Here is a 25,176-nt window from a genome sequence, read left to right as displayed (position 1 = left end):
TAGCAACCAACGTCCACTGAATGAAATGAAAAATCTTAATTAAAGGGAAAATTTTAAAAGCAAGAAGAAATCCTGAATTTCTCTTTTGGTAAAACTGTTCAAAGAAACTGAGCTGCCAATAATGCCAATCCTGCCAATGAGCACTATAATACATTGTGCACTTAAGAGAACAAACTTTAGAGCCAGAGATTTGAGACTGATTTGGGGGCCAACCAATTCACGGCTATGGGAACAAGGTACTTTACCATAAGGGTCCTAAGTTCCTCCACTGTAAAAGAGGGATACTAAAATCTGTCTTGTCAGGTGTCGTGTACTATTATAATCATAAATCATAGTAGAGACCAAAAGATCAAATAGTTCAGCCTGCCTGATTTAACTTCCTAGAGCATTAAGAAGACCACAATACCATTTTTCAGTTATTGAGTACTCTTACCTAGTACAGAAACTCTCACTTTGCACATACTTTTCCAGAATTATTATCATGGCTTCAAATAAGTTTCACCAACAATTTCATAATAAATTTTAAAAAATTATTTTGAGGACTAGCTTAGTCCTTTAAATTTTACTGCACATTACCTCTACCAATACTGGACATGGAATTAAGGAGTTGCTCTTTTCTGATGTGGCTGTAAGAACAGAAGCAGGATCAGGTTGTGCCCTTACCTAGATCTTTAGTGAGGGCAAAGAATTAAACCCCAAGTAAATCTCTTTATTTACTGATATCAGCTTATCTTAGTGATGAATTACTTTTAAAGGGCATCTTTAGGATTACTGGATTACAAATGCATCCTGTGCAGTTAAATCAGCAATACTCAAATCATTACACTATATTCTTCCTTGGAAAAGAGATTTCGTCTTTATTACCAGGCAGCACAGCATATCACTGAGCACATATCAGGTGTTCAATAAATATTCGTTGAGCTAAATTTCAAATTCTAGGAGCTCATGTTATTCTAAAGTTATGCACATAATAATAAAATAGACTAAACAATGCAAAGGAAAGGTAATTGAATTAGAACTGCATTATTAGTAATTCATCTAAGGCATTAGACTATGAAGATACATTAAAACTTGATTGGAAAAACACCGGAGGGAAGAATATGATAATTCTGAAATTTGGGTCTGTAGTTATCAATATTGAGAAAGATATGTTCTTATAGACCAGTATATATACTTTTTCCTTAGTCTTTTAAAAATCACCTTCAACTCACATTTAATGCATTCTCTTCTCATTAACACTTCAAATCCAAGTTGTTTTTTTTTTAATTTAAGTATAGTTGATTTATAATACTGTGTCAGTTTCAGGTGTATGGCAAAGTGATCAAGTTATGTATAATTTTTAAGAATATTTTCCATTATAGGTTATTACAAGATATTGAATATAATTCTCTGTGCTATACAGTAAATCCTTGTTGCTTATCTACTTTACATATAGTAGTTTGTATCTGTTAATCCCATATTCTTGATTTATCTCCCCCGCCTCCCTTTCCTGTCTAGGAACCATAAGTTTGTTTTCTATGCCTGTGAGTATGTTTCTGTCTTGTATATAGATTCATGTGTATTATTTTTTGGATTCCACATATAGGTGATATCATATAATATTTGTCTTTCTCTGTCTGACTTACTTCACTTAGTATGATGGCCTCTAGGTCCATCCATGTTGCTGCAAATGGCATCATTTCATTCTTTTTTATGGTTGAGTAATGTTCCATTGTGTGTGTGTGTGTGTGTGTGTGTGTGTGTGTGTGTCTGTGTCTGTGTATATGCCTGTGCAGTTTTTAAGGAACCTACATACTGTTTTCCACAGCGGCTGCACAAATTTACATTCCTACCAACAGTGTAGGATGGTTCCTTTTTCTCCACACTCTCTCCAGCATTTATTATTTGTAGACTTTTTGATGACAGCCATTTTGACTGGTGTGAGGTGATACCTCATTGCAGTCTTGATTTGCATTTTTCTAATAATTAGCAATATTGAGCATCTTTTCATGTGCCTGTTGGCCATCTGTATGTCTTCTTTGGAAAAAGATCACAGTTTAGAGTTTTGCTACATGGATATCTGAAGCAAGTATACAAACACAGAGTCAAAGGACCAGAATTTTCATTTAAAATGTTTTCTAAAGCCTAATTTTATTTAACTTCCACAATGTTGTCTAGAGAAACACTGGTTTTTAAGAAACACTAGGTTAATTCTGTAAAAGGTTGGTGATGCTTTTACTCAGGAACTAGAGGAGCAAAATCCTATCTCTTCCACTTACCAGCTGTGTGACCTTGGGCAATTTAATTAAGTTCTCTATGCTTTAGTTTCCTCATCCATTAAATGAGTAAAATGCTACCAATCTCACAGGGTTCTAAAACAATTAATATTTGTAAAGTAACTTAGAACAGCTGGTGTATACTGTAGGTGTATATGTTTTTGTTAAATAAATAAAATCTATTTGGGGAGAAACAACCTCAAAAGGCTTATTTCCCAGATATAGCAATGTAAAGATTATTGTAAAATCTATAAATCAAAATATTTCCACTTAACTCTTTCTGTTTTTGCATTTGGCCTCATTTAAGATATTTCTTTTTCTAAAATAAAAATGAGAGCCTTGAGTGCTATTCTGATCTGGAATCCTATTCCATCTCTTATAAGTGAAAAAAGACCTGGAATCATAATGACAAAGGTTAGTAATTCTTGCTATATAACCTACCACCAACAATATATAAAATATAGATGCTACTCACACCCTACAGAGTGAACACATTTAAGAAATTTCAATAACAGAAATACGCTTTCATTAAGTACAAGACAATAACCTCTCCACTAGCTTTTCTGTAAAAGGACAAAGTTGAAAGACATAGAATCATATCAGTAAAAGGAACCATTTAGGTCTGCCTATTCCAAATATTTTACAAAACGCCATAAGCATAACACTGCAATCCTAAGAATAAGTACATATTAAACGACCTCACAGTTATGTCCAAATATAAATTCATCACCTAGTCCTATATAGGTTATCTATCTTATTGATACTGTCACCATCTCAACTATTGGATCAAAGCTTTCAGTCATCTATAACTCTCCTGTTGCTCAACACATCCACTCATTATCCACTTATATTAATTCTACCTCCATAATATCTCTGTTACTAATTCTCTCTTTATTTCTGTTGTGTCAAGTCAAACATTCTTCAGTCTAAACTAGATGTACTAGGAGGACATTCTGCAACTAACTCTTTTTTAAAAATATTTATTTATTTATTTTTGGCTGTGTTGGGTCTTCGTTGCTGTGCAGGCTTTCTCTAGTTGTGGTGAGCGGGGGCTACTCTTCATTAGGGTGTGCAGGCTTCTCACTGCAGTGGTTTAGCTTGTTGCAGAGCAAGGGCTCTAGGTGCATAGGCTTCCGTAGTTGTGGGGCACGGGCTGAGTTGCTCCACAGCATGTGGGATCTTCCCAGACCAGGGCTCGAACCCATGTCACCTGCATTGGCAGGCGGATTCTTAACCACTGCGCCACCAGGGAAGTCCCTGCAACTAACACTTAATTTGTTTTCCTATCCGTAATCTGTTCCACCTCCAATCCAATTTCCTGCTATCAAATTAATTTTCCAGAAACAAAGCTATTATTTTAACACTTCCTTATTAAAAACCTATCAGTGATTCTCCATTTTTCCTTTACTTGCTAGCTGGGGTCTTCCACAGCCTGGACGTTGGCTTTTCTGATTTATTTTTCCCTGCTGTCTTCCTTTACATAACCTAAGTGCAGGAAACATCAAAATGCTCATTATTTCCCACACAGACCCCAAGCTTTCAGTCATTATTACTTACTTTATGGGGTTACTTCTATCTTAAAAGACCTTTTCTAAGTATTCTTCAAGACCTACTGCAGATGGCATTTTCTTTATAATTCCCAAACTTCCTCTTTCTCAGCTAAAGTCTCCTTGGACTTCCATTGTGCTTTATCTGTATCACTCTTAGGGCACCGATCACATCTTACATTGACCTATCATTATTAAAATACCTGTGTAGTGCCTTTCACATAGTAGGGGTTCAATGAACTCATTTGAATGATTGCTGAAAATCACATCTATTTTTAATCAGAAAATGGAGGTAAAAGGTTTTGAAGTTACCACTCCAAGAATAAATAAAGTGTTTACTTGCAGGGGACTTAACATATCAGTTATTTTCCTTTCACCTAGACCCTATCTATCTATCTATCTACATCTATATACATAAACACACATACATATACTACATATATGCACATATTATATACATATTCTCTTCACATATACATATATGCACATACATACACACATATGTGTGAATACACACACATATCACAGCTGAAAAAAATCTCAGAAGCAGTATAATACCTAAAAAGAGTTCTGGAGTAACAATCAGGAGATCTGGGTTTTAATATTTTTTGTTTGCCAATAAGCAATTATGATAGCTTGAATAAGTCACTTAAGGCCTTTGAGATTCATTTTCTTATCTCTGTGAAATGAAATATGCTAAATATCATGCTAGATACTAAAGTAATATGAAAAGACAGAGGCTGCCACATTAAAAAAGACAATATTTTGCTGAATTCTCGACATCTAACACACAAGGTTGCCTTTTCCTTCATCTTCTACAAGATTATACAGTATATGAAACTGTACCTAATTTTTTGGATCCTCATCTTTTTAAAAAACATAGTTATGTTTGTCTACCTCTAGCTACAGAAGAATACATCCCATTCTCTATTTTTTTAATTTTAATTTTATTTTTTTTGAATTTTATTTTTTTTAATATAGCAGGTTCTTATTAGTTATCCATTTTATACATAGTGTATACATGTCAATCCCCATCTCCCAATTCATCACAGCACCACCACTACCACACCCCGCCGCTTTCCCCCTGTGGTGTCCATACATTTGTTCTCTACATCTGTGTCTCAATTTCTGCACTGCAAACCGGTTCATCGGTACCATTTTTCTAGGTTCCACATATATCCATTAATATACGATATTTGTTTTTCTCTTTCTAAATTACTTCACTTTGTATGACAGTCTCTATTCATCCACGTCTCTACAAATGACCCAAATTTGTTCCTTTTTATGGCTGAGTAATATTCCACTGTATATATGTAACACAACTTCTTTATCCATTCATCTATCGATGGACAATTAGGTTGCTTCCATGACCTGGCTATTGTAAATAGTGCTGCAGTGAACATAGGGGTGCATGTGTCTTTTTGAATTATGGTTTTCTCAGGGTATATGCCGAGTAGTGGGATTGCTGGGTCATATGGTAATTCTAGTTTTGGTTTGTTAAGGAACCTCCATACTGTTCTCCATAGTGGCTGTATCAATTTACATTCCCACCAACAGTGCAAGAGGGTTCCCTTTTCTCCACACCCTCTCCAGCATTTGTTGTTTGTAGATTTTCTGATGATGCCCATTCTAACTGGTGTGAGGTGACAACTCATTGTAGTTTTGATTTGCATTTCTCTAATAATTAGTGATGATGAGCAGCTTTTCATGTGCTTCTTGGCCATTGGTATGTATTCTTTGGAGAGATGTCTATTTAGGTCTTCTGCCCATTTTTGGATTGGGTTGTTTGTTTTTCAATATTGAGCTGCATGAGCTGTTTATATATTTTGGAGATTGATCCTTTGTCCATTGATTTGTCTGCAAATATTTTCTCCCATTCTGAAAGTTGTCTTTTCATCTTGTTTGTAGTTTCCTTTGCTTTGCAAAAGCTTTTAAGCTTCAGTATGTCCCATTTTTTATTTTTGTTTTTATTTCCATTACTCTAGGAGGTGGATCAAAAAAGAACTTGCTGTGATTTATGTCAAAGAGTGTTCTTCCTGTGTTTTCCTCTAAGAGTTTTACAGTGTCCGGTCTTGCAGTTAGGTCTCTAATCCATTTTGAGTTTATTTCTGTGTATGGTGTTAGGGAGTGTTCTAATTTCATTCTTTTACATGTAGCTGTCTAGTTTTCCCAGCACCACTTATTGAAGAGACTATCTTTTCTCCATTGTATATCCTTGCCTCCTTTGTCATACATTACTTGACCATAGGTGCGTGGGTTGATCTCTGGGCTTTCTATCCTGTTCCATTGATCTGTATCTCTGTTTTTGTGCCACTACCATATTGTCTTGATTACTGTAGCTTTGTAGTATAGTCTGAAGTCAGGGAGTCAGATTCCTCCAGCTCCGTTTTTCTCTGACAAGACTGCTTTGGTTATTCGGGGTCTTTTGTGTCCCCATACAAATTTTAAGACTTTTTGTTCTAATTCTGTAAAAAATGCCATTGGTAATTTAACAGGGATTGCATTGATTCTGTAGATTGCTTTGGGTAGTACAGTCATTTTCACAATATTGATTCTCCCAATACAAGAACATAGTATATCTCTCCATCTGTTTGTAGCATCTTTACTTTCTTTCATCAGTGTCTTATAGTTTTCTGCATACAGGCCATCTGTCTCCCTAGGTAGGTTTATTCCTAGGTATTTTATTCTTTTTGTTGCAATGGTAAATGAGAGTGTTTCCTTAATTTCTCTTTCAGATTTTTCATCATTAGTGTATAGTATGCCAGAGATTTCTGTGCATTAATTTTGTATCCTGCAACTTTACCAAATTTATTGATTAGCTCTAGTAGTTTTCTGTTGGCATCTTTAGGATTCTCTATGTACAGTGTCATGTCATCTGCAAACAGTGACAGTTTTATTTCTTCTTTTCCGATTTGTATTCCTTTTATTTCTTTTTCTTCTCTGATTGCCGTGGCTAGTATATCCAAAACTATGCTGAATAATAATAGGGGTGAGAGTGGACATCCTTGTCTTGTTCCTGATCGTAGAGGAAATGCTTTCAGTTTTTCACCATTGAGAATGATGTTTGCTGTGGGTTTGTCATATATGGCCTTTATTATGTTGAGGTAGGTTCCCTCTATGGCCACTTTCTGGAGAGTTTTTATCATGAATGGGTGTTGAATTTTGTCAAAAGCTTTTTCTGCATCTATTGAGATGATCATATGGTTTTTATTCTTCAATTTGTTAATATGGTGTATCACATTGATTGATTTGGGTATACTGAAGAAGCCTTGCATCCCTGGCATAAATCCCACTTGATCATGGTGTATGATCTTTTTAATGTGTTGTTGGATTCTGTTTGATAGTATTTTGTTGAGGATTTTTGCATCTATATTCATCAGTGATATTGGTCTGTAATTTTCTTCTTATGTAGTATCTTTGGTTTTGGTATCAGGGTGATGGTGGCCTCATAGAATGAGTTTCAGAGTGTTCCTTCCTCTGCTATTTTTTGGAAGAGTTTGAGAAGGATGGGTCTTAGCTCTTCTCCAAATGTTTGATAGAATTCGCCTGTGAAGCCATCTGGTCCTGGACTTTTGTTTGTTGGAAGATTTTTAAACAGTTTCAATTTCATTACTTGTGATTGGTTTGTTCATATTTTCTATTTATTCCCGGTTCAGTCGTAGAAGGTTATACCTTTCTAAGAATTTCTCCATTTCTTCCAGCTTGTCCATTTTATTGGCATAGAGTTGCTTGTAGTACTCTCTTAGGATGCTTTGTATTTCTGTGGTGTCTGTTGTAACTTTTCCCTTTTCATTTGTAATTTTATTTATTTATTTATTTATTTAATTTATTTTTTTTGCGGTACGCGGGCCTCTCACTGCTGTGGCCTCTCCCGTTGTGGAGCACAGGCTCCGGACGCGCAGGCTCAGTGGCCATAGCTCACAGGCCCAGCCTCTCCGTGGCATGTGGGATCTTCCCAGACCGGGGCACGAACCCGTGTCCCCTGCATCGGCAGGCGGACTCTCAACCACTGCGCCACCAGGGAAGCCCTGTAATTTTATTGATTTGAGTCCTCTCCCTCTTTTTCTTGATGATTCTGGCTACTGGTTAATCAATTATGCTTACCTTCTCAAAGAACCAGCTTTTAGTTTTATTGATCTTTGCTATTATTTTCTTTGTTTCTATTTCGTTTATTTCTGCTCTGATCTTTATTTCTTTCCTTCTGCTCACTTTGGGTTTTGTTTGTTCTTCTTTCTCTAGTTCCTTTAGGTGTAAGCTTAGTTTGTTTATTTGAGATTTTTCTTGTGTCTTCAGGTAGGCTTGTATTGCTATAAACTTCCCTCTTAGAACTGCTTTTGCTGCATCCCATAGGTTTTGGATCATCGTGTTTTCATTGTCATTTGTCTCTAGGTATTTTTTGATTTCCTCTCTGATTTCTTCAGTGATCTCTTGTTTATTTAGTAACATATTGTTTAGCCTCCATTTGTTTCTGTTTTTTATGTTTTTTTCCCTATAACTGATTTCCAATCTCAGAGCGTTGTGGTCAGAAAAGATGCTGGATATGATTTCAATTTTCTTAAATTTACTGAGGCTTGATTTGTGACCCAAGATGTGATCTATCCTGGAGAATGTTCCATGTGCACTTGAGAAGAAAGTGTAATCTGCTGTTATTGGATGGAATGTCCTATAAATATCAATTAAATCTATCGGGTCTATTGTGTCATTTAAAGCTTGTGTTTCCTTAGAAATTTTCTGTTTCGATGATCTCCCCATTGGTGTAAGTGAGGTGTTAAAATCCCCCACTATTATTGTGTTACTGTCGATTTCCTCTTTTAGAGACGTTAGCAGTTGCCTTACGTATTGAGGTGCTCCTATGCTGGGAGCACATATATTTATAATTGTTATATCTTCTTCATGGATTGATCCCTTGATCATTACGTAGTGTCCTTCCTTGTCTCTTGTAACATTCTTTATTTTACAGTCTATTTTATCTGACATGATTATTGCTACTCCAGCTTTCTTTTGATTTCCATTTGCCTGGAATATCTTTTTCCATCCCCTCACTTTCAGTCTGAAGTGGGTCTCTTGTAGACAGCATATATATGGGTCTTGTTTTTGTATCCATTCAGCGAGCCTGTGTCTTTTGGTTGGAGCATTTATTCCATTCACGTTTATGGTAATTATTGATATGTATGTTCCTATTACCATTTGCTTAATTGTTTTGGGTTTGTTTTTGTAGGTCCTTTTCTTCTCTTGTGTTTCCCACTTAGAGAAGTTCCTTTAGCATTTGTTGTAGAGCTGGTTTGGTGGTGCTGAATTCTCTTAGCTTTTGCTTGTCTGTAAAGATTTTGATTTCTCCATTGAATCTGAATGAGATCCTTGCCGGGTAATCTTGGTTGTAGGTTCTTCCCTTTCATCACTTTAAATATGTCATGCCACTCCCTTCTGGCTTGTAGATTTTCTGCTGAGAAATCAGCTGTTAACCTTATGGGAGTTCCCTTGTATGTTATTTGTCGTTTTTCCCTTGCTGCTTTCAATAATTTTTCTTTGTCTTTAATTTTTGCCAATTTGATTACTATGTGTCTTGGCGTGTTTCTCCTTGGGTTTATCCTGTATGGGACTCTCTGTGCTTCCTGGACTTGGGTGGCTATTTCCTTTCCCATGTTAGGAAAGTTTTCGACTATAATCTCTTCAAATATTTTCTCAGGTCCTTTCTCTCTCTCTTCTTCTGGGACCCCTATAATGCGAATGTTGTTGTGTTTAATGTTGTCCCAGAGGTCTCTTAGGCTGTGTTCATTTCTTTTCATTCTTTTTTTCTTTATTCTGTTCTGTGGCAGTGAATTCCACCATTCTGTCTTCCAGGTCACTTATCCCTTCTTCTGCCTCAGTTATTCTGCTATTGATTCCTTCTAGTGTAGTTTTCATTTCAGTTATTGTATTGTTCATCTGTATTTGTTTGTTCTTTAATTCTTCTAGGTCTTTTTTAAACATTTCTTGCATCTTCTTGACCTTTGCCTCCATTCTTTTTCCAAGGTCCTGGATCATCTTCACTATCATTATTCTGAATTCCCTTTCTGGAAGGTTGCCTATCCCTACTTCATTTAATTGTTTTTCTGGGGTTTTATCTTGTTCCTTCAGCTGGTACATAGCCTTCTGCCTTTTCACCTTGTCTATCTTTCTGTGAACGTGGTTTTTGTTCCACAGGCTGCAGGATTGTAGTTCTTCTTGCTTCTGCTCTCAAAGTGTTTATTTTATAATTCTTTGTCTTTCATCCCATTCTTCTGTGCTTTTGTCTGGCTAATATTCCCATACTCTATGTTTGTTCTGCTTTCTGGGCCTTTTTTGAAATTTTAATCAATTAAAGTATGAACAGGCAGATGTTGGAGACATTACAGGTTCAGTTTAGACTGATGTAGATTCCTGTAGTTTCTCTCTTTTCCTCTTTTTCCTTTTCCTTTCAAAAGAGAGCGACGTGTGTGGTGAGCCTGGCCTCCAGCTGCTGGGCCGGACGCTGACCCCATTCTCTATTAATTTAACTAAGTGGTATTCAAATTGTGATTAGGCAACCATTTCAAAACCAACTCATGATGATATAGGTAACAACTTTCAAAGAGACAACTAATATATTTTCTACATTTTCAACATATTTTCAATATTTGTTTATTTAATGCATTTTCACTTAAGGTTTATTTATTTACTTATTTTTATTTTTTTGACCATGTCGTACAACATGTAGCATCTTATTTCTCTGACCAGGGATCGAACCTGCACCCCCTGCAGTGGAAGTGCAGAGTCCTAACCACTGGACCGCCAGGGAAGCTCCCGAGGTATATTTAAAAAAATAACTTGTGGGAGAAAAGTTTAGACATCTATTATCATTGATTCTCAATTAACAAAAGGATTTTTATTTTGAGATCACAGAATAAAAGAACAAAATGTTACACCTAACATATCATCCTAGAAAACTAAAATAATGGCGTAAATATAAAATGAAAGTAGAATATAAAAATTAGCAAAATGACAATATGTTGTGATATAAAAACAATTCCCTTGATTTGGAGCATCTGGCTAAATCAATAATATGTTCACATCTAAACTGCTCAAATCTAAGTTCTTTATAAATATTGAATTCACTGCTGTCTTAGAACTTCTGGACAGGAGACTAACCATGGATCAGTTCACTTCAGGATAAGCTCTGCCCAGTATTGGAAAGGACACTGTGATTGTCACAACTGCAGCTGGGAAGGTGGCTAAGGACTTTGAGGAGAGAGTAAGTGTCATCAGCATTCTTTTATATATTCACAAATTTGAAAAGGTCATATGACATTCCATAGTGCCAAAAATGAAATAAGAGAAAAGCATACAATTTCAAGTCTATTGTTTCACTTATACTTAAGTCTAAAAGGAAAATAATCCTCAGCTTACATTATATAGATTTTGGAAGTCTTATACCAGAGCAGTAAACTATACATTATGTTCTCAGTCCTTTACCTTTGGTGTTTATATTCCTCACTTCACTCTCCAATTTGTCTTATAGCATTTTTTCCATTGCAGTTATTGGAGGATAGAATTATAATGAAGCTTCAGAAGAGATCCCTCCCAATATGAAGTTCTATAACTATGTTGGATGAAATATAAGTATTTAATAACTAAATAAGAGTAATACAAGAAATATAGGGTGAAAGCGACTCCAAATTCAGGTCAATCAAAATTTATCTTTGCTATTAGTATAATTTCTAATATGCTTTTCAAGTTATTGGGTTGGATGACCTCTAAACATTATGCAGACACCATGATAAATTATACACCAAGTTATTCGTCATTTGTGGTTCCAGCACATAGAGGTAGAAGCACAGGAATCTCAGGGTTGGAAGACTCAGAGTCCTAGTCTAGCACCCTGTCCTATGCATGCACTGCCTTTACAGTACGTGTCCCATAAAAATACTATCCTCTATTTTAATGCTGACCATGAATTAACTAGTTCATGCTCTATTTAACTTACTTCTCTCTAACTTCTACTTTTTAGATCCATTCAAAACAGGTCTAATCTATCTTCCATACAACCACTTTTTCCAGCATTTGGATTTCCCATTTCTAGAAGAGGAAACAGAGGTTATCCAAATTTTATTCTAAAATGAAAAGGCAGCAAATTACTGGTAAGAGTCAGGAACAATATTCATAGCAGCAAGCTATAAACTGCTTTATTTCTAAAACAATGTGAAAGTCTATCCTTTGGAAAAATAATAAACTCCAGAAAATTGTGGCAGGCTTCTCAGTATTCACATACTTTGTTACTACAGAGAGGGTAAAACAGACCGCAGAGAAATCTGAAGTAAAGAGGAAAAAGAAGCTAAACTCTGGTGTTTGGACAAGATCACTTTCTCAGAGTGCCCCCAGGCTTTTGGATAGAAGCAACTGAGCCAAATATCTGCTCAGGTTCCATGAAATCAGAGAAAGCACGTTTACCAGAGGGCCTTCAAAGGCAGAGGTCATATACTGTAGATGGTATAAACATATTAAAAGTTAATCATGGGACATTCACATGATATTTAAAAAGCAAATGAATTAAACAGTGACAGAGATTACTTATTAACTCATGGCAAAACAGAGTCAAGGTAAGTCATAAGAAAAGTAAATATTTGTGAGTTATCCATAAAGACATTGTGGTTTGGTAGTTTTCGGTAGTGGCAGTTTTTACTCAAAAGCAGATCAAATGCTATGTAAAATAGAGGAATTCATTGAATCAGACAGAAGATTACTAGATGTTCCTCATGACTCTCCACAGTTAGCATCAGTAATAAAATCATGCCAGGTCTAGCAATCTTCCCTCAATATCTTAGAATAGGTATGATTAGGGCTAATCATTGCCATATCATTTGCAGTAGACTGGGGCCATGAACTAAGATCAGACCTGAACTATTGAAACGCAACATGCTATAAGGCTTATGTTCATTAGACTCAGTCCCTGTCCTACACATGGGAGTCCAGGTTCCATGAGGAAGGTAAAGAGGTAAACAAAAACCACTGGATGCATCCCTACGGACCACTTCCCTTAAAGGAAAGGGAAACCCTAAAGAAAGATCACAATTAAATGTCCCCTCAGTAACTGACCTTTCATATTTCCTTTATGACAAGGTAGCATATCAACACTATTCCTTCAATAATCTCAAATTATGAATGTTTCTTATATACATACTATAGAAGAATTTTAAAGTTTTAATAATAATAATATGTTACATCTATTACATAAGATTTAGTATTATTTATTATAAACTTTATAGTTAATACTTATTAAGTGTTTACCACATATTAAGCAATATTATTTACTCCATAAAAGTTTTCATGGTTTTAGGATAATCCTGAATAAATCATTACCTGAAATAAAACTTCTGCAGGCCTACAGCTGTTAATGAAAAACTATCTGTGATCTAGAGGAACCTAACTTCACATAAATCTTTGAGATATAATTTTATAATCTTTCCCTTTTCCTCTCCAATCTACCAGTTAATATCATGAATGCTTCAGGTTACCTGTGATGTTTGAACCATAAAGTAAAATATAGTAAATACATATAATTAAAGAATGCAGACCTATAAGAAGAGAGATCATACACATCAACAGTACAGAATGGAAAACTCAATATCACCAAGAAAACAGAGAGACTAGGAATCAGAGATGTGGCACAGAGAAGTAGAATAGGGAAATGATAACATGAACAACTTGTCATGACCAATACTTCAATCCCTTAGGGAGAAAAAAGGTTTAATTCTGAAAATTATATTTAATAAGAAATGTATACTTCTCAAAGAGCAATACGTACCACCAAAAGACATCATTAAGAGAGTGAAAAGGCAAGCCAAAAACTGGAAGAAAATATGTGCAGTGCAGGTATAAAAGACTAGTAACTAGAATAGTAGTTCTTGAAGTGTAATCTGCAGATGCCTGGGAGTCTTTCAGACTCTCTCAAGGGTCCACAAATTCAAAACAATTTTCACAATAACATTAACATGCTATTTGCTTTTTTCACCGTGTCGAAATCTGCACTGATGACATTTCCCTCATGTTGACATTTGCAAAAGTAATGATGGGCAAAACAACTGGTGCCTTAACATGAATTAATGGCGTGGCACCAAACTGTACTGGTAATTCTTGTATTCTTCAATGCCAGGCATGCACAATAAAACAAATGCCAGTTTTGTGTAAGAATGTCCTTGAAGAAGCAGTAGAAGCTATTAATTTTATTAAATCCCAACCCTTGAGTACGTACGTCTCTTTTATATTGTGACAAATTGGTAAGTATGCATAAAATATTTATGCTGCCTACTAAAGTATGATAAAGAAAAGCACTTGCATGATAGTTTGAGTTGCAAGGTGAACTAGCTCCCTTTTTCATGGAACATCCTTTTCACTTGAAAAAATAGCTGACAGAAAATTTATGGTTATTCAGACTTGGGTTTTTGGTAGGGATTTTCTTGAAAATGATCAGAATGAGTCTGCCACTTAAAAGAAAACAACTGACAGTATTAGTTGCCAATGACACAATTCAAGCTTACAAGCAAAATTTTGAATTTTGAAAAACTAGTATCTGCCATCATGATATAGCTCACCAGTACTTAAAGACTTTTTAAATGAGACTGGTAGTAATAATACTGAGTGTGATTTTTTTATATTATATACTAAAATATGTCAACATTTGGAAGATCTGGACAACTCAGTGGACCAATATTTTCTAAATGAACAATGCATGATGCTACAAAATCATGCATGGGTAAAAGATCTATTCAAAGTACAAAATAGACCAATGAGCTCTAAGGTTACAGAATATGAAAAATTCATTAATAAGGTTTCAGATTCTACATTGCAACTAACCTATAAGAATCTATTATATGTCAAGTTCTGCTACAGTATCAAAAAGTATAAAAAATTATCTGAAAAAGGCTGTTAAAATACTCCTTTATTCAACATATCTGCGAGGCTAGATTTTCTCATATACTTCCACCAGAACAATGTACCACAATCGACTGATGCAGAAGTAGATTTGTGATATCCAATTGTCTTCTGTTAAGCCAGACATTAAAGTTATATATTAAAAAAAAAAGTAATGTCATTCCTCTGACTAAATTTCTTTGGTTTTGGAAAACAGAATTATTTTCTTGAAAAATATATTATTCACATTAACAATAATAGGTGTATTGTTATTTTAAAATAAACAGATAAATATTTTTAAATTTCTCAGTATTAATTTCAATATGATAAATATTGATAGATATGAAGAGCATACACAAAAGCTCTTTGGATTCCTCAATAAAAAGAAGTCTGAAGACCAAAAGTTTGAGTGCAGCCGTATTAGCTTCCTACTGCTCCTGCAGCAAATCAGTACAAATTTAGTGGCTTCTTACAGTTCTGGGGGTCCGAAGTCCAAAATAGGCCTTATAGGGCTAAAATTAAGGCAACTTCCTTCTGGAGGCTCTAGGAAAAAATCTGTTCCTTGCTTTTTTCAGCTTCTAGAAGCTGCCCACGTTTCCCAGCTCCTGGCTATATCACTCTGACCTTTGCTTCCATCATTACATCTCCCTTTCTGACTCTGACACACCTACCTCCCTCTTATAAGGACCCTTGAGATTACACTGGGTCCATCCAGATATTACAAAATAATCTCCCTAACTCAGGAACCTTAGCTTAATCATATCTTCAAAGTTCCTTTTGCCATTAACATACCACAGCTGCTTAACTAAATATATCCTGAACAGAAAATCTTTAATAAAAAGGCAGATAACCCAGTCAAAAAATGGGCAATAGACTTGAACAACACTTCACAAAGTATATACAAGTATACACAAGTGGCCAATAAGCGTGTGAAATGTTGTTCAATTTCAAATGAAATATCAATGCAATACCACTATATATCCAATAGAAAGATTAAAATGATAAAGACAAATAAACCTAAATATAGATCGTATAATTCTTTGGAAAATTGTTTGGCAGGAAACTGAACATTTTCATACACTATGACACAGCAATTTCACTCCTAAGTATGTACTCAAAAGAAATATGTTCACCAAAATACATAAACAAGAAGTTTCAAAGCAACACTATTTCTAATAACCAAAAACTGGAAACAACTCAAATGTCTAAAAACTTTAGAACGGATAACAAATTATGGCATATTCATATAATGGAATATTATATAGGAATAAGAATGAACAAATGCTAGTTATCACAGATTAATTATGGTGAACCTAAGAAATGACACAAAAGAATACATATGACACAAAAGAATGGAATTTGTATCATTCCACAAATAGGCAAAATCAAGCTATAGTATTAGAAGTACAGATAAAGATTACCCACAGGGAGAAAGGTGAAGATTTGACAGGGGAAAGGCTAGAACGGTCTTCTGGGAAACTGGTAATATTCTGTTTCTTGGTCTTCGTGCTGATGACACAGCTATGTCTACTTTGTGAAAATTCATCAAACTATGTACTTATGATTTGTTTACTTTTCTATATGTTTGTTATTCTTCAATTTAAAATAAGTAAATAAACTTATTTCCTTTTCTCAAGGATGGAGTATTTTTAAAAAAACACATATCTTCAAGGGCCTCTTACATAAAACAATGAGCTATAGGGGTCACCATGTCTGTTTTACAACAGCAGAAATATAGATATGGTCAACATGGCACCAAAAATACAGTTCTAGAGAACAATCCTTAGATTTTACACAGTTCCAGTTGGATCTATATTCACATATAGGAGAAACAGGCATAGAAAAAAACTACCTTCACAAAGGGTTCATGTTAGACCCCTTGAGCCTACAGAGTTGGGGCCTGTTTGTCTATTGAAAGACAGCTTCCCATTTTCAGGTCCTCGTCAGTTCTTGATCCTAAGACTATCTTCCAAAGGAGTTATCAAGATACAAAACAATGAAACTTAAAATAAAAACAAAAGCCAGCAATTCACCAAAACAAAACACTCATATTCAAAGACACGACATAAAACGTCCTCACTTTGTTAGTTTAACTGTCACTGTAAGTGTTGAAAAAAGTCTCCATCTTGGAACAAAGGTAGTAAATAATTCATTTGCAGGAATATTGCAAGGGCAATCAAATTATCCTAAACGAAATGAAAAGAAAAAGTCAATAATCTTAACATAATCAGAAGTGCATTATGTTATATTTTTAAAATATATTGTAATACATTCAGGGAAGTATTTCAGGGTAGAAAATTCATTTTTTTGGCTTTGTGTGTGTATAGGTATGTCACAAAAATAATTTTTCAAGATGGTAGTTTTTCCCTAAGAAGAGCCTGGACCTCATCTACAACCAGGGAGCTAAAAAGCAACAAGCCTGCAATTCCTAATTCAAAGTAGGAGGAGTCCCCAGAGGCAAGTATGCACTGTGTCTGATTTCCAATAATGTGTGTTATTTGTTTGGAGAAGTTCAAGCACTTACTAAACCATATTAAAACTGTGGCTGTAAACCACCATGAAAGTACCGCAGAACAGTGGCATGTGCCAGATTCCTGTTAATTTAACTGCGAACTCCTACCCCATAGTATGTGCACTAGATGTGCTAGAGTATCTTGGCACCAAATGGCAGGCTCAAATTTACCATCTTGTCAAAGAAGTAAAAATGTAGTTTATAATGACCTAACTGCAATGTTCCTAAGCAGCAGTAATTTCTTCCTTGGGAACTTGGATAAATACATTTTCACTGCTTTCCCAACCTCATTATTATGACATGGAATTGTAAAGCAAAATAAATTTGTAATAAAGAGCTGTAATCAGAAAAGATGTCATGTGATGGCGAACAGTCATTTGAGTTGGAGGTCACTGTTCCATACACGATGTCCCTTTTAGACATATCCAATCTCTTCATGATATTCACTGGATACTTACTCAGTGTTTGATATATTAAAAAGTCTAAGACATTTTCTTTCAAAGAACTTGTAATCTGAGTTGATGATAATGGGAATATATAGAAAAAGTAATAATTAAAGATAATGTATCTTAAATTTCAAATAGAGAATGGACATAATAAGATCTATAGATGTTTACAAGAAAGTCAAACCCTTGGGATTTTTCTCCCTCTGGAGAGGAAGGGGACCAGTCCTGAAAGACTTCATGGGGAAAATAGGCTTTGAATTGTATTTCAAAGGAAGGAAATATTTTAAAGTGAGATGAGAAGTCCTTCCAAGGAGAAAGAAAAGTATAAACAAAAATCTACAGCCAGGAATAAGCATAGTATGTTTAGGAACAATGAATAGATACACTTGGCTGAAGTCAAATGGTTTATGTAAAGGAATTATGGGAAATATACATAGTATGGACAAGAGTTACACTAGAAGGCATACGAATCACTAAAAATTGATGAAAACAGGGCATGACAGACATCAGTGTTTCTGGAGTACACATCTGGAAATTCATTGGCATAAAGAGAAACTCTGCCTTATGCTCTTCCTTTAACAACCACATACCCTCAGTTGTCCTCAGTTATGATTTATTATCCCTGATCTAATCTTGATCATGGTTCTCAGTCCTCTTGCCTAGAACTTTACTAGGATACCTCAACTCTACAGCAACCCTACATATTCCAAACATCTTCTTTAGTCTGAAATTTTAGGAAACAGCAACTCGTTTACTCTAGTAAAAGATCATGGGCTTCAGCATGAGAGGCCTCTCTGTTCTACCATGTATTACTTGTATGACCTTGGGCAATGATTTACTGTCTATACCTAAATTTAATCTGTAAAAAGGGGTTAATTTGCAGACTGAAATGAGCTAAATGAAGAAGACCAGAACATAAATAAACTTTAAAATGTGGATTTTTTTTTCTTTCACTGTTGTATGAGCAAAGGCAAATATGAACTGGAAGAGGAGCTATGAAATCTCAAGATTTTTAAAAAATATTTCTTAAAATACCAATAACAAAAAATTATAATATACCCACAATTTGAAAAAGATTAGGAAGCCCTACTACAAACACAAATATTTACATTTAACATAGCTCCTTCTGAACGTTAACATGCTTTTAGAGTTTTACACACCTGTAATCATTTTGCTTACAAAATTTTCATTCTGCTTCTTTCATTTAACATTATATTATAAATATTTTGCAATGTTATTTGATATTCATAAAATTCATTTTAATAAATGCATAACAGTTTATTGAGCAACAGTATTATAGTTTATATAACCATTTACCTATTATACAATTAAGGTTGTTTTTAATTATTTGCTATTATAAGCTATATAGAAATAATTGTTTTGTCCTCAGAAAATATCCAGTTTCCCATTACCCCAGCACCAATGAGAAAAATCAGAGCAGCCTCCTTTCCATTTTATAAAGGTATCCAAGATATTAAGATGGTCAGATACAGCAGTATCCAAGATGTTCTCACTGGTATCTCTGACTCTTAAACAGCATATCAGATCTGGAGCGTTAAAGTTGTAGGATTTTATAGTCCTTTAAGCTCTAGATCCTCCTTATTTTCTACTTTATCTCATCACCAAATAAAGAATTAGAAGGATTAGTATTTGGACTCAAACTTTCTTACTCTTTTATTTAATAATTATAAGAGCAGGAGATAACCCAGCGATCAATATCATTAAAGGGGCAAAGGACTACTGGCTGGATACTACCGGAAACAATGGCTGTGGCTATTGCTAATAGTAGTTTTATGGGGGAAAAGTGCTAAGTAATAGCTCATACAAAGATACCTCTGTAGAAATATGAAACTCCTAAGGGATGTAAGTGACTAGCTGAACTCACAACTCCAATACCACACTAATAATGAGCTAATTTTTTTTATTTCAAAGTACTCTATGCAGCTGAAATAACCAAAATCTTAACCGCACAGAAAAAGGGAACAATTTCTCAATAGACAGAGAAATCATCAGTAAATCTGTAAATTTTGCTCCAACAGAGGAAAAAAATACATGTCTACACATATATATATACACATACATATATGATATACATACATTCTCATTTATTCCTTGCAACAAATTCAAACGCACAAACACACACACACACAGAAAACATGCTTAATATAGTACCTGGTACATGATATGTACTCAAAAGATAGTAGCTATTATTAAATATTGAGAGACAGTTTTATATGGTGGAGAAAGCATGACTCAGAGTAAAAGAACCTAAGATTTACCCCTACTAATGATTCATTTTCTGACCTTCCGCAACACCACTTTAGGTCTCAGTTTCCATATCTGTCCACAAGGAAAAATAATAACTATTCATACATCACAGAGGTTGTTTAAAAAACCAAATGAGACAATGAGAATATGCAAAAGAAGTTTGAATATAATAAAGTAATACACAAATGCAAGGCATTTTTATAATTAAAATTCTGTCACTTGAAAAACAATTACCTTCTTTATTTGGGTAAGCAAGAGAGAATATGGAAGTAAAAAGACCAATTTAGAATTTTAACCCAAACAAACCTTTGGTCCTTATCTCAGAATAATAGTTTATGACTTTTATTTTTAATAATTAAATGATTACTTTTAATAATGTATATGATCCCAAAATGGTTTTTGATCCCCAGGTAGGAATTCACTTATTTTATAATTCAAAACAAGAACTCTACAAAAACTTACTGTGTACCATTTCATGGGAGATGCTGAACTGTACACAGAGATAGAGATGAATAAGACAAAGTCTCCATCTATCCAGAGTTCAGCCCTACATCTGGCAATCAATCTAGTAGGTAAGATGGTAAAATGGAAAAGTTTTAAATTCAAATAAATCTGTTTAAATCCTGACCCTGACACCTATATGCTGTATCTCTTACAAAGTACATTACTTCCCTGAGTTCATGTTCTCATTACTAAAATGTAAAACTTATCTGATTGAGGCATTTTGAGTCTTCATTAACTGGATGACATACAACACATGTAAAGCATCTGGCACACATACATCTTAATTACCACCCTCCCATTTCTTGAAGTAAGCACACAAATGAAGGACACAACCCACCCAAGACCGAATTAGGCTAGTGCCGTAAAAGAAGTGCCACAGAAAAGGAAGATGTCACATCTGGTTAAGTGAACTGGAGAAGACTTCATGGAAGGTGTGGGATTTCAAATGAGCCTTGAAAGATGGGTAAGATTTCAACAGATACAGGTAAGGGGCAGAAGCAGTAAAAGTAGACAAAAGCATGAAAAAGCACCAAGGGTAGAAAACAGTAGAGTGTGCTTGACAAACAGCAATACTTCAGTCTTGGGCTAATAGAAAACTGAGACAAAGACAAAAAGGTAGTGTGGGGGTCGTATTATGGAAAGTCTTGATGGTTACAGAGCAGATTTTGTACTTAATGGGAGTCACTGACAGTTTCTAAATAGCAGAATCATTTGGTTAGTCTTGAGATGGCAGCAGTTCACAGAATTAAATGGTGTGCCACCAGAAATGTCTGTTTTTAAAGGGTTTTAGACAAGAAAAATTTCAGGAACTTGTATGTAGAAAATAACTTTCCCTTAAAGATAAGCCATCAAGTAACTGCCCAGGAAGGATGACCAAGGACAGGTATCACTGTATTTTCAGACAAAGAAACTAAGGCAAAACAAGGTGGGTTAAGAGAGATCTTGCCCCAGGTCATATAAATTAACATTAACAGCAGACAAAGAAAACTAACTCAAGATTCCCTCCTCTGGGTCTGTTACTTGAGACAGTATTTCCTCTCTCTCAAGCATTTCTGAAAGATAATTATCAGAATAACAAGGATAAGCTCTCAAAAGTATGTTCTTATGCTGAGCATGCAAAATGAGTAGCTATGCATGCAACTGTAAATTATACAACTGGAGCCTGATAAAATGCTTGTGTGCTTACCTCATCTGTTAATTCAAAGGATACAGCAACATTTTAGAAGTCTAACTGTGGAAACCTTATTATTACAATGATTTGTGGGTGCCTCATGAAAAGAGCTAAGCTACCCTGGTCACCAAAACTTCAAGGGGAAAATAGTTACAAATTTCAAGAATTTTTCCCTAATCATTCACTGTCTAATAAAGTGTAATCTAGGATATCATCTCTCTCTCTCTCTCTCTCTCTCTCTCACACACACACACACACACACACACACATTAACATACCCCTTTAGCTTTGTCGCTATTGTGGTGACAAAACATCCCTGAGAAATAAGAAAAACCTGGGATTTCAAGATGTAAGAGAACGAGACAGTCTTTGCTGTTTTCTTTACAGTTCTTTCCATATCCCTATTTCCTATCATTCAATCCTCTTTGACAGAGAGTCACTATTGCTAGGGAATTTTTTAAATGAAAAGAAGTATTTATATTTATTAAAAGACAAATGACTCTGGTTCTTTCTCAGAAATAGCTAGCTCCTTCCTCTCTCATCTTTCGCTAATAATGTACAAGAGTGAATTTTAGACACAGCTCTGTTTTGCTAATACATTTTACTAAAATGAGGTTCCATGAAGAATTTATCTAGCATGCTGGGGAACATGAACATAAATGCTGAGTCATCTAATTTGCTCCCTGTGGAAAACCAGAACAAGGGACAGTTTTAGAAATCATACTCGTTTGATTCTAATGAATACAATAGTTGGTGAATATGACTACTTTTTGAACGTGTGGTTTCAGAAAGACATCTCTATATTAGACAAGACAAAAACATGGCAATTATGAAAGCCATATTGAGGATTCAGGGCTGTGAATTACCTCTGACTTCAATTCTGAATGGTAAGTGGTAAGGTGATTATGAATGGTAGGATCAACTCAATCTACACTGAGAGGTTACTGTATAGTATTTAAGTAGCAATGGTAGCTTAGAATAAAAAAAAAAAAAAGGAAAAAACCCTCAACTAATTACTTACAATATAACCCTGTACCAAAGATCACATCACTATAGGTGGAAAAAGCATGTATTTGGAGTTAGACAAACATGAGTTTAACTCAGAGTACTACTTCTAAATTGCCTGGATGTTAAAGTAAGTATGGTATTGACATATGATAGCTCCTGTATATATAGGAACCACTGTATTATATGACATGTATGAACGGTAACACTTAGTATGAGGGTTGTTTTCATATTTTAAGAATAGAGAAATAAAAAAAACAAGAAATTTGAATATTAAGAATACCTATACAGGATGATTTTGACTTGCAGTATTGCATTTTTACCTTATGATACTCTAAAATCTTACTCACTCAAATAACTGTACAATGCTGGGGGAGACATAATGACCAAAATACTACTGCCCATTTTCCTTTCAAAATATGAAACACATCTAAAAAAATCTTTCATCAATAAAAGTGGTTTTTTTAATATAAATTAATTATCAAAGACAAAATAATCTTGAGATAGAGAATAATGATTCTAAACATCACCTTCTCCCAAGCCAGGATTATAAATATTTCATGACAGGAAAAAATACTTTTAACACAGATAAACAAAAGGGAAAAATTACAGACTAAAGATGAGCGCAGTAAATCAGGGAGTATTTAATTCTAGATTTTTACTATACATAATATAGATGAATAATGCTCCTATATGTATATTAATAAAAATGAGATCATATTGTTACAGTTTTGGTTTTTTTTTTTTTTTTTTTTATTGTGGCCACGCCAAGTGGCTTGCAGGATCTTAGTTCCCTGACCAGGGATTGAAACCGGGCCCTGGCAGTGAAAGTGCTGAGTCCTAACAACTGGACAGCCAGGGAATTCCCTTTTTTATTTTCTTAGGTCCCAGGCTTCTTTATTTAAGAACAAGGTGATGGGAACTTCCCTGGTGGTCCACTGGTTAAGAATCCATCTTGCAATGCAGGGGGCGGTTTGATCCCTAGTCAGGGGACTAAGATCCCACCTGCCGCCGGGCAACTAAGCCCGAGTGCCACAACTACAGAGCCCATGCACTCTGGAGCCCGAATGTCACAACTAAGACCCAATACAGCCAATAAATAAATAAATAAACATTTTTTTAAAAAAAGAACAAGGTGATGAGTGATGTGGGGATTAAAATCAAGAGCATCATTGAACTTCACTTTGCCTCCAACCAGTTTGAAAAGCAATCTGCTTTTCAAATTAAGAGATGAATAACATATTTTTAAATGAATAAATATCATCTAAATTAATTTAGTGAATGACTGATATCACATTATGTGAATATATAATACTTTATTTAGCTAATAAATCTGTTACTGGACTTTTAATTTATTCCCAACTCTTTACTATACAAAAGATAACACTATGATGAACATATTTATATCTGAATTTTATAATATACCTATGATTACTTCAGTTAGATTTCTATACATGTGATTACAGGATAAAAGGTAAACAAATTTTAAAAGATGAGAGATATTGAAAAACTAACCACTAAGAAGACTATACCCATTTACACACCTACCAGAAATGTATCAGGAGAGCTATTCCCTGAAATATTAATCATAAATACTGAACGTTATCATTTTCTTATTTACTTTTGGCAAGTTTATAGGCAAAAATACGCCACAAATTTATATATATCTTATTACTAGAATTACATGCTTCGTTCATGTTATCACTAGTCTTTTATTTTTCTTGTCTTCTGACTGCCTTAATACAATTTTTGTAAACTTTTTCATCAAGTTGTATCTTGTTATATATTATAGATATTAACCTTTGGGAATATTTATTGTAATTGTTTTTACTGATAATCTTACATTCTATTTTCTTAATTAATACCATTTAGGTGCATTAAACCTAACTGGTTAAAAATCATTTTTTATAGTCAAATTATTAACCTTTTCCTTAATGATTTCAGTCTTTGGTGTCATCCTTATGATGGTGAGTCACTTTCAGATTATAGAAATATTTGCTTATATTTTTACTGGTTTCCCCATAATTTCTTTCTTTTAAAAATATGAACACAAATTTGATCTAGAATTCATTTTGATATATGAGACAGAGTTAATATGCTTTTTACCCAAATGAGCAGATAGTATTGGTAACAGCAATTGCTAAATGCCATCTTTATCATATACTAAATTCTTACTTATACTTTGAAATATTTATAGATTTTGTATTTAACTATTCCTTTAATCTACCAGTCTATTCCAGTGTAAGAAGAATATTAAGTTATTTTGGTTCATAATAACCTTTCTATATTTGAAAAGGCCACACTCATTAATTTTCTTTTTCATATTTTTTTGGCAAATATTTTCCAATTTTGTCTCTGAATGAATTGTAGAATTATTTTGTTAAGATAACCCACCACCATCAAATCCTTTTGATATTCATTGCAGTTAGATTAATTTCAGAGAAACTCTCTACAATATGAAATATTCTCATCCTAGAACACATATATTTGTACTTAATATGCATATATTTGTACATAATGAAGTATCTTTTAAATTACTCTGTGACATGTTTTTCACATTTGT

The 25,176-nt window shown here is 34.4% G+C and overlaps 1 protein-coding gene across 27 annotated transcripts in view; it reads right to left on the bottom strand.

The window, feature by feature from the left end:
- The window catches only part of EXOC6B (exocyst complex component 6B), a 703,642-nt gene that overhangs the window by 240,719 nt on the left and 437,747 nt on the right, over window positions 1-25,176 (bottom strand). The window contains exon 20 of one of the 27 annotated variants that reach the window (XM_089922310.1): window positions 1,713-16,893. The exons of 25 other annotated variants lie outside the window; for them this stretch is intronic. In XM_089922310.1, coding sequence (XP_089778436.1) covers window positions 16,804-16,893 — 90 coding nt within the window. In that variant the 3' untranslated portion in view covers window positions 1,713-16,803. One more of the 27 variants, XM_089922312.1, reaches the window with a different exon arrangement.

Source organism: Delphinapterus leucas, chromosome 13, assembly GCF_059928025.1.
Source record: "Delphinapterus leucas isolate spDelLeu-1000000601 "Yukka" chromosome 13, BTC_Dleu_Yukka2, whole genome shotgun sequence".
NCBI classification, from domain to species: Eukaryota; Metazoa; Chordata; class Mammalia; order Artiodactyla; family Monodontidae; genus Delphinapterus; species Delphinapterus leucas.
This window is presented reverse-complemented; position numbering and strand designations above follow the sequence as displayed.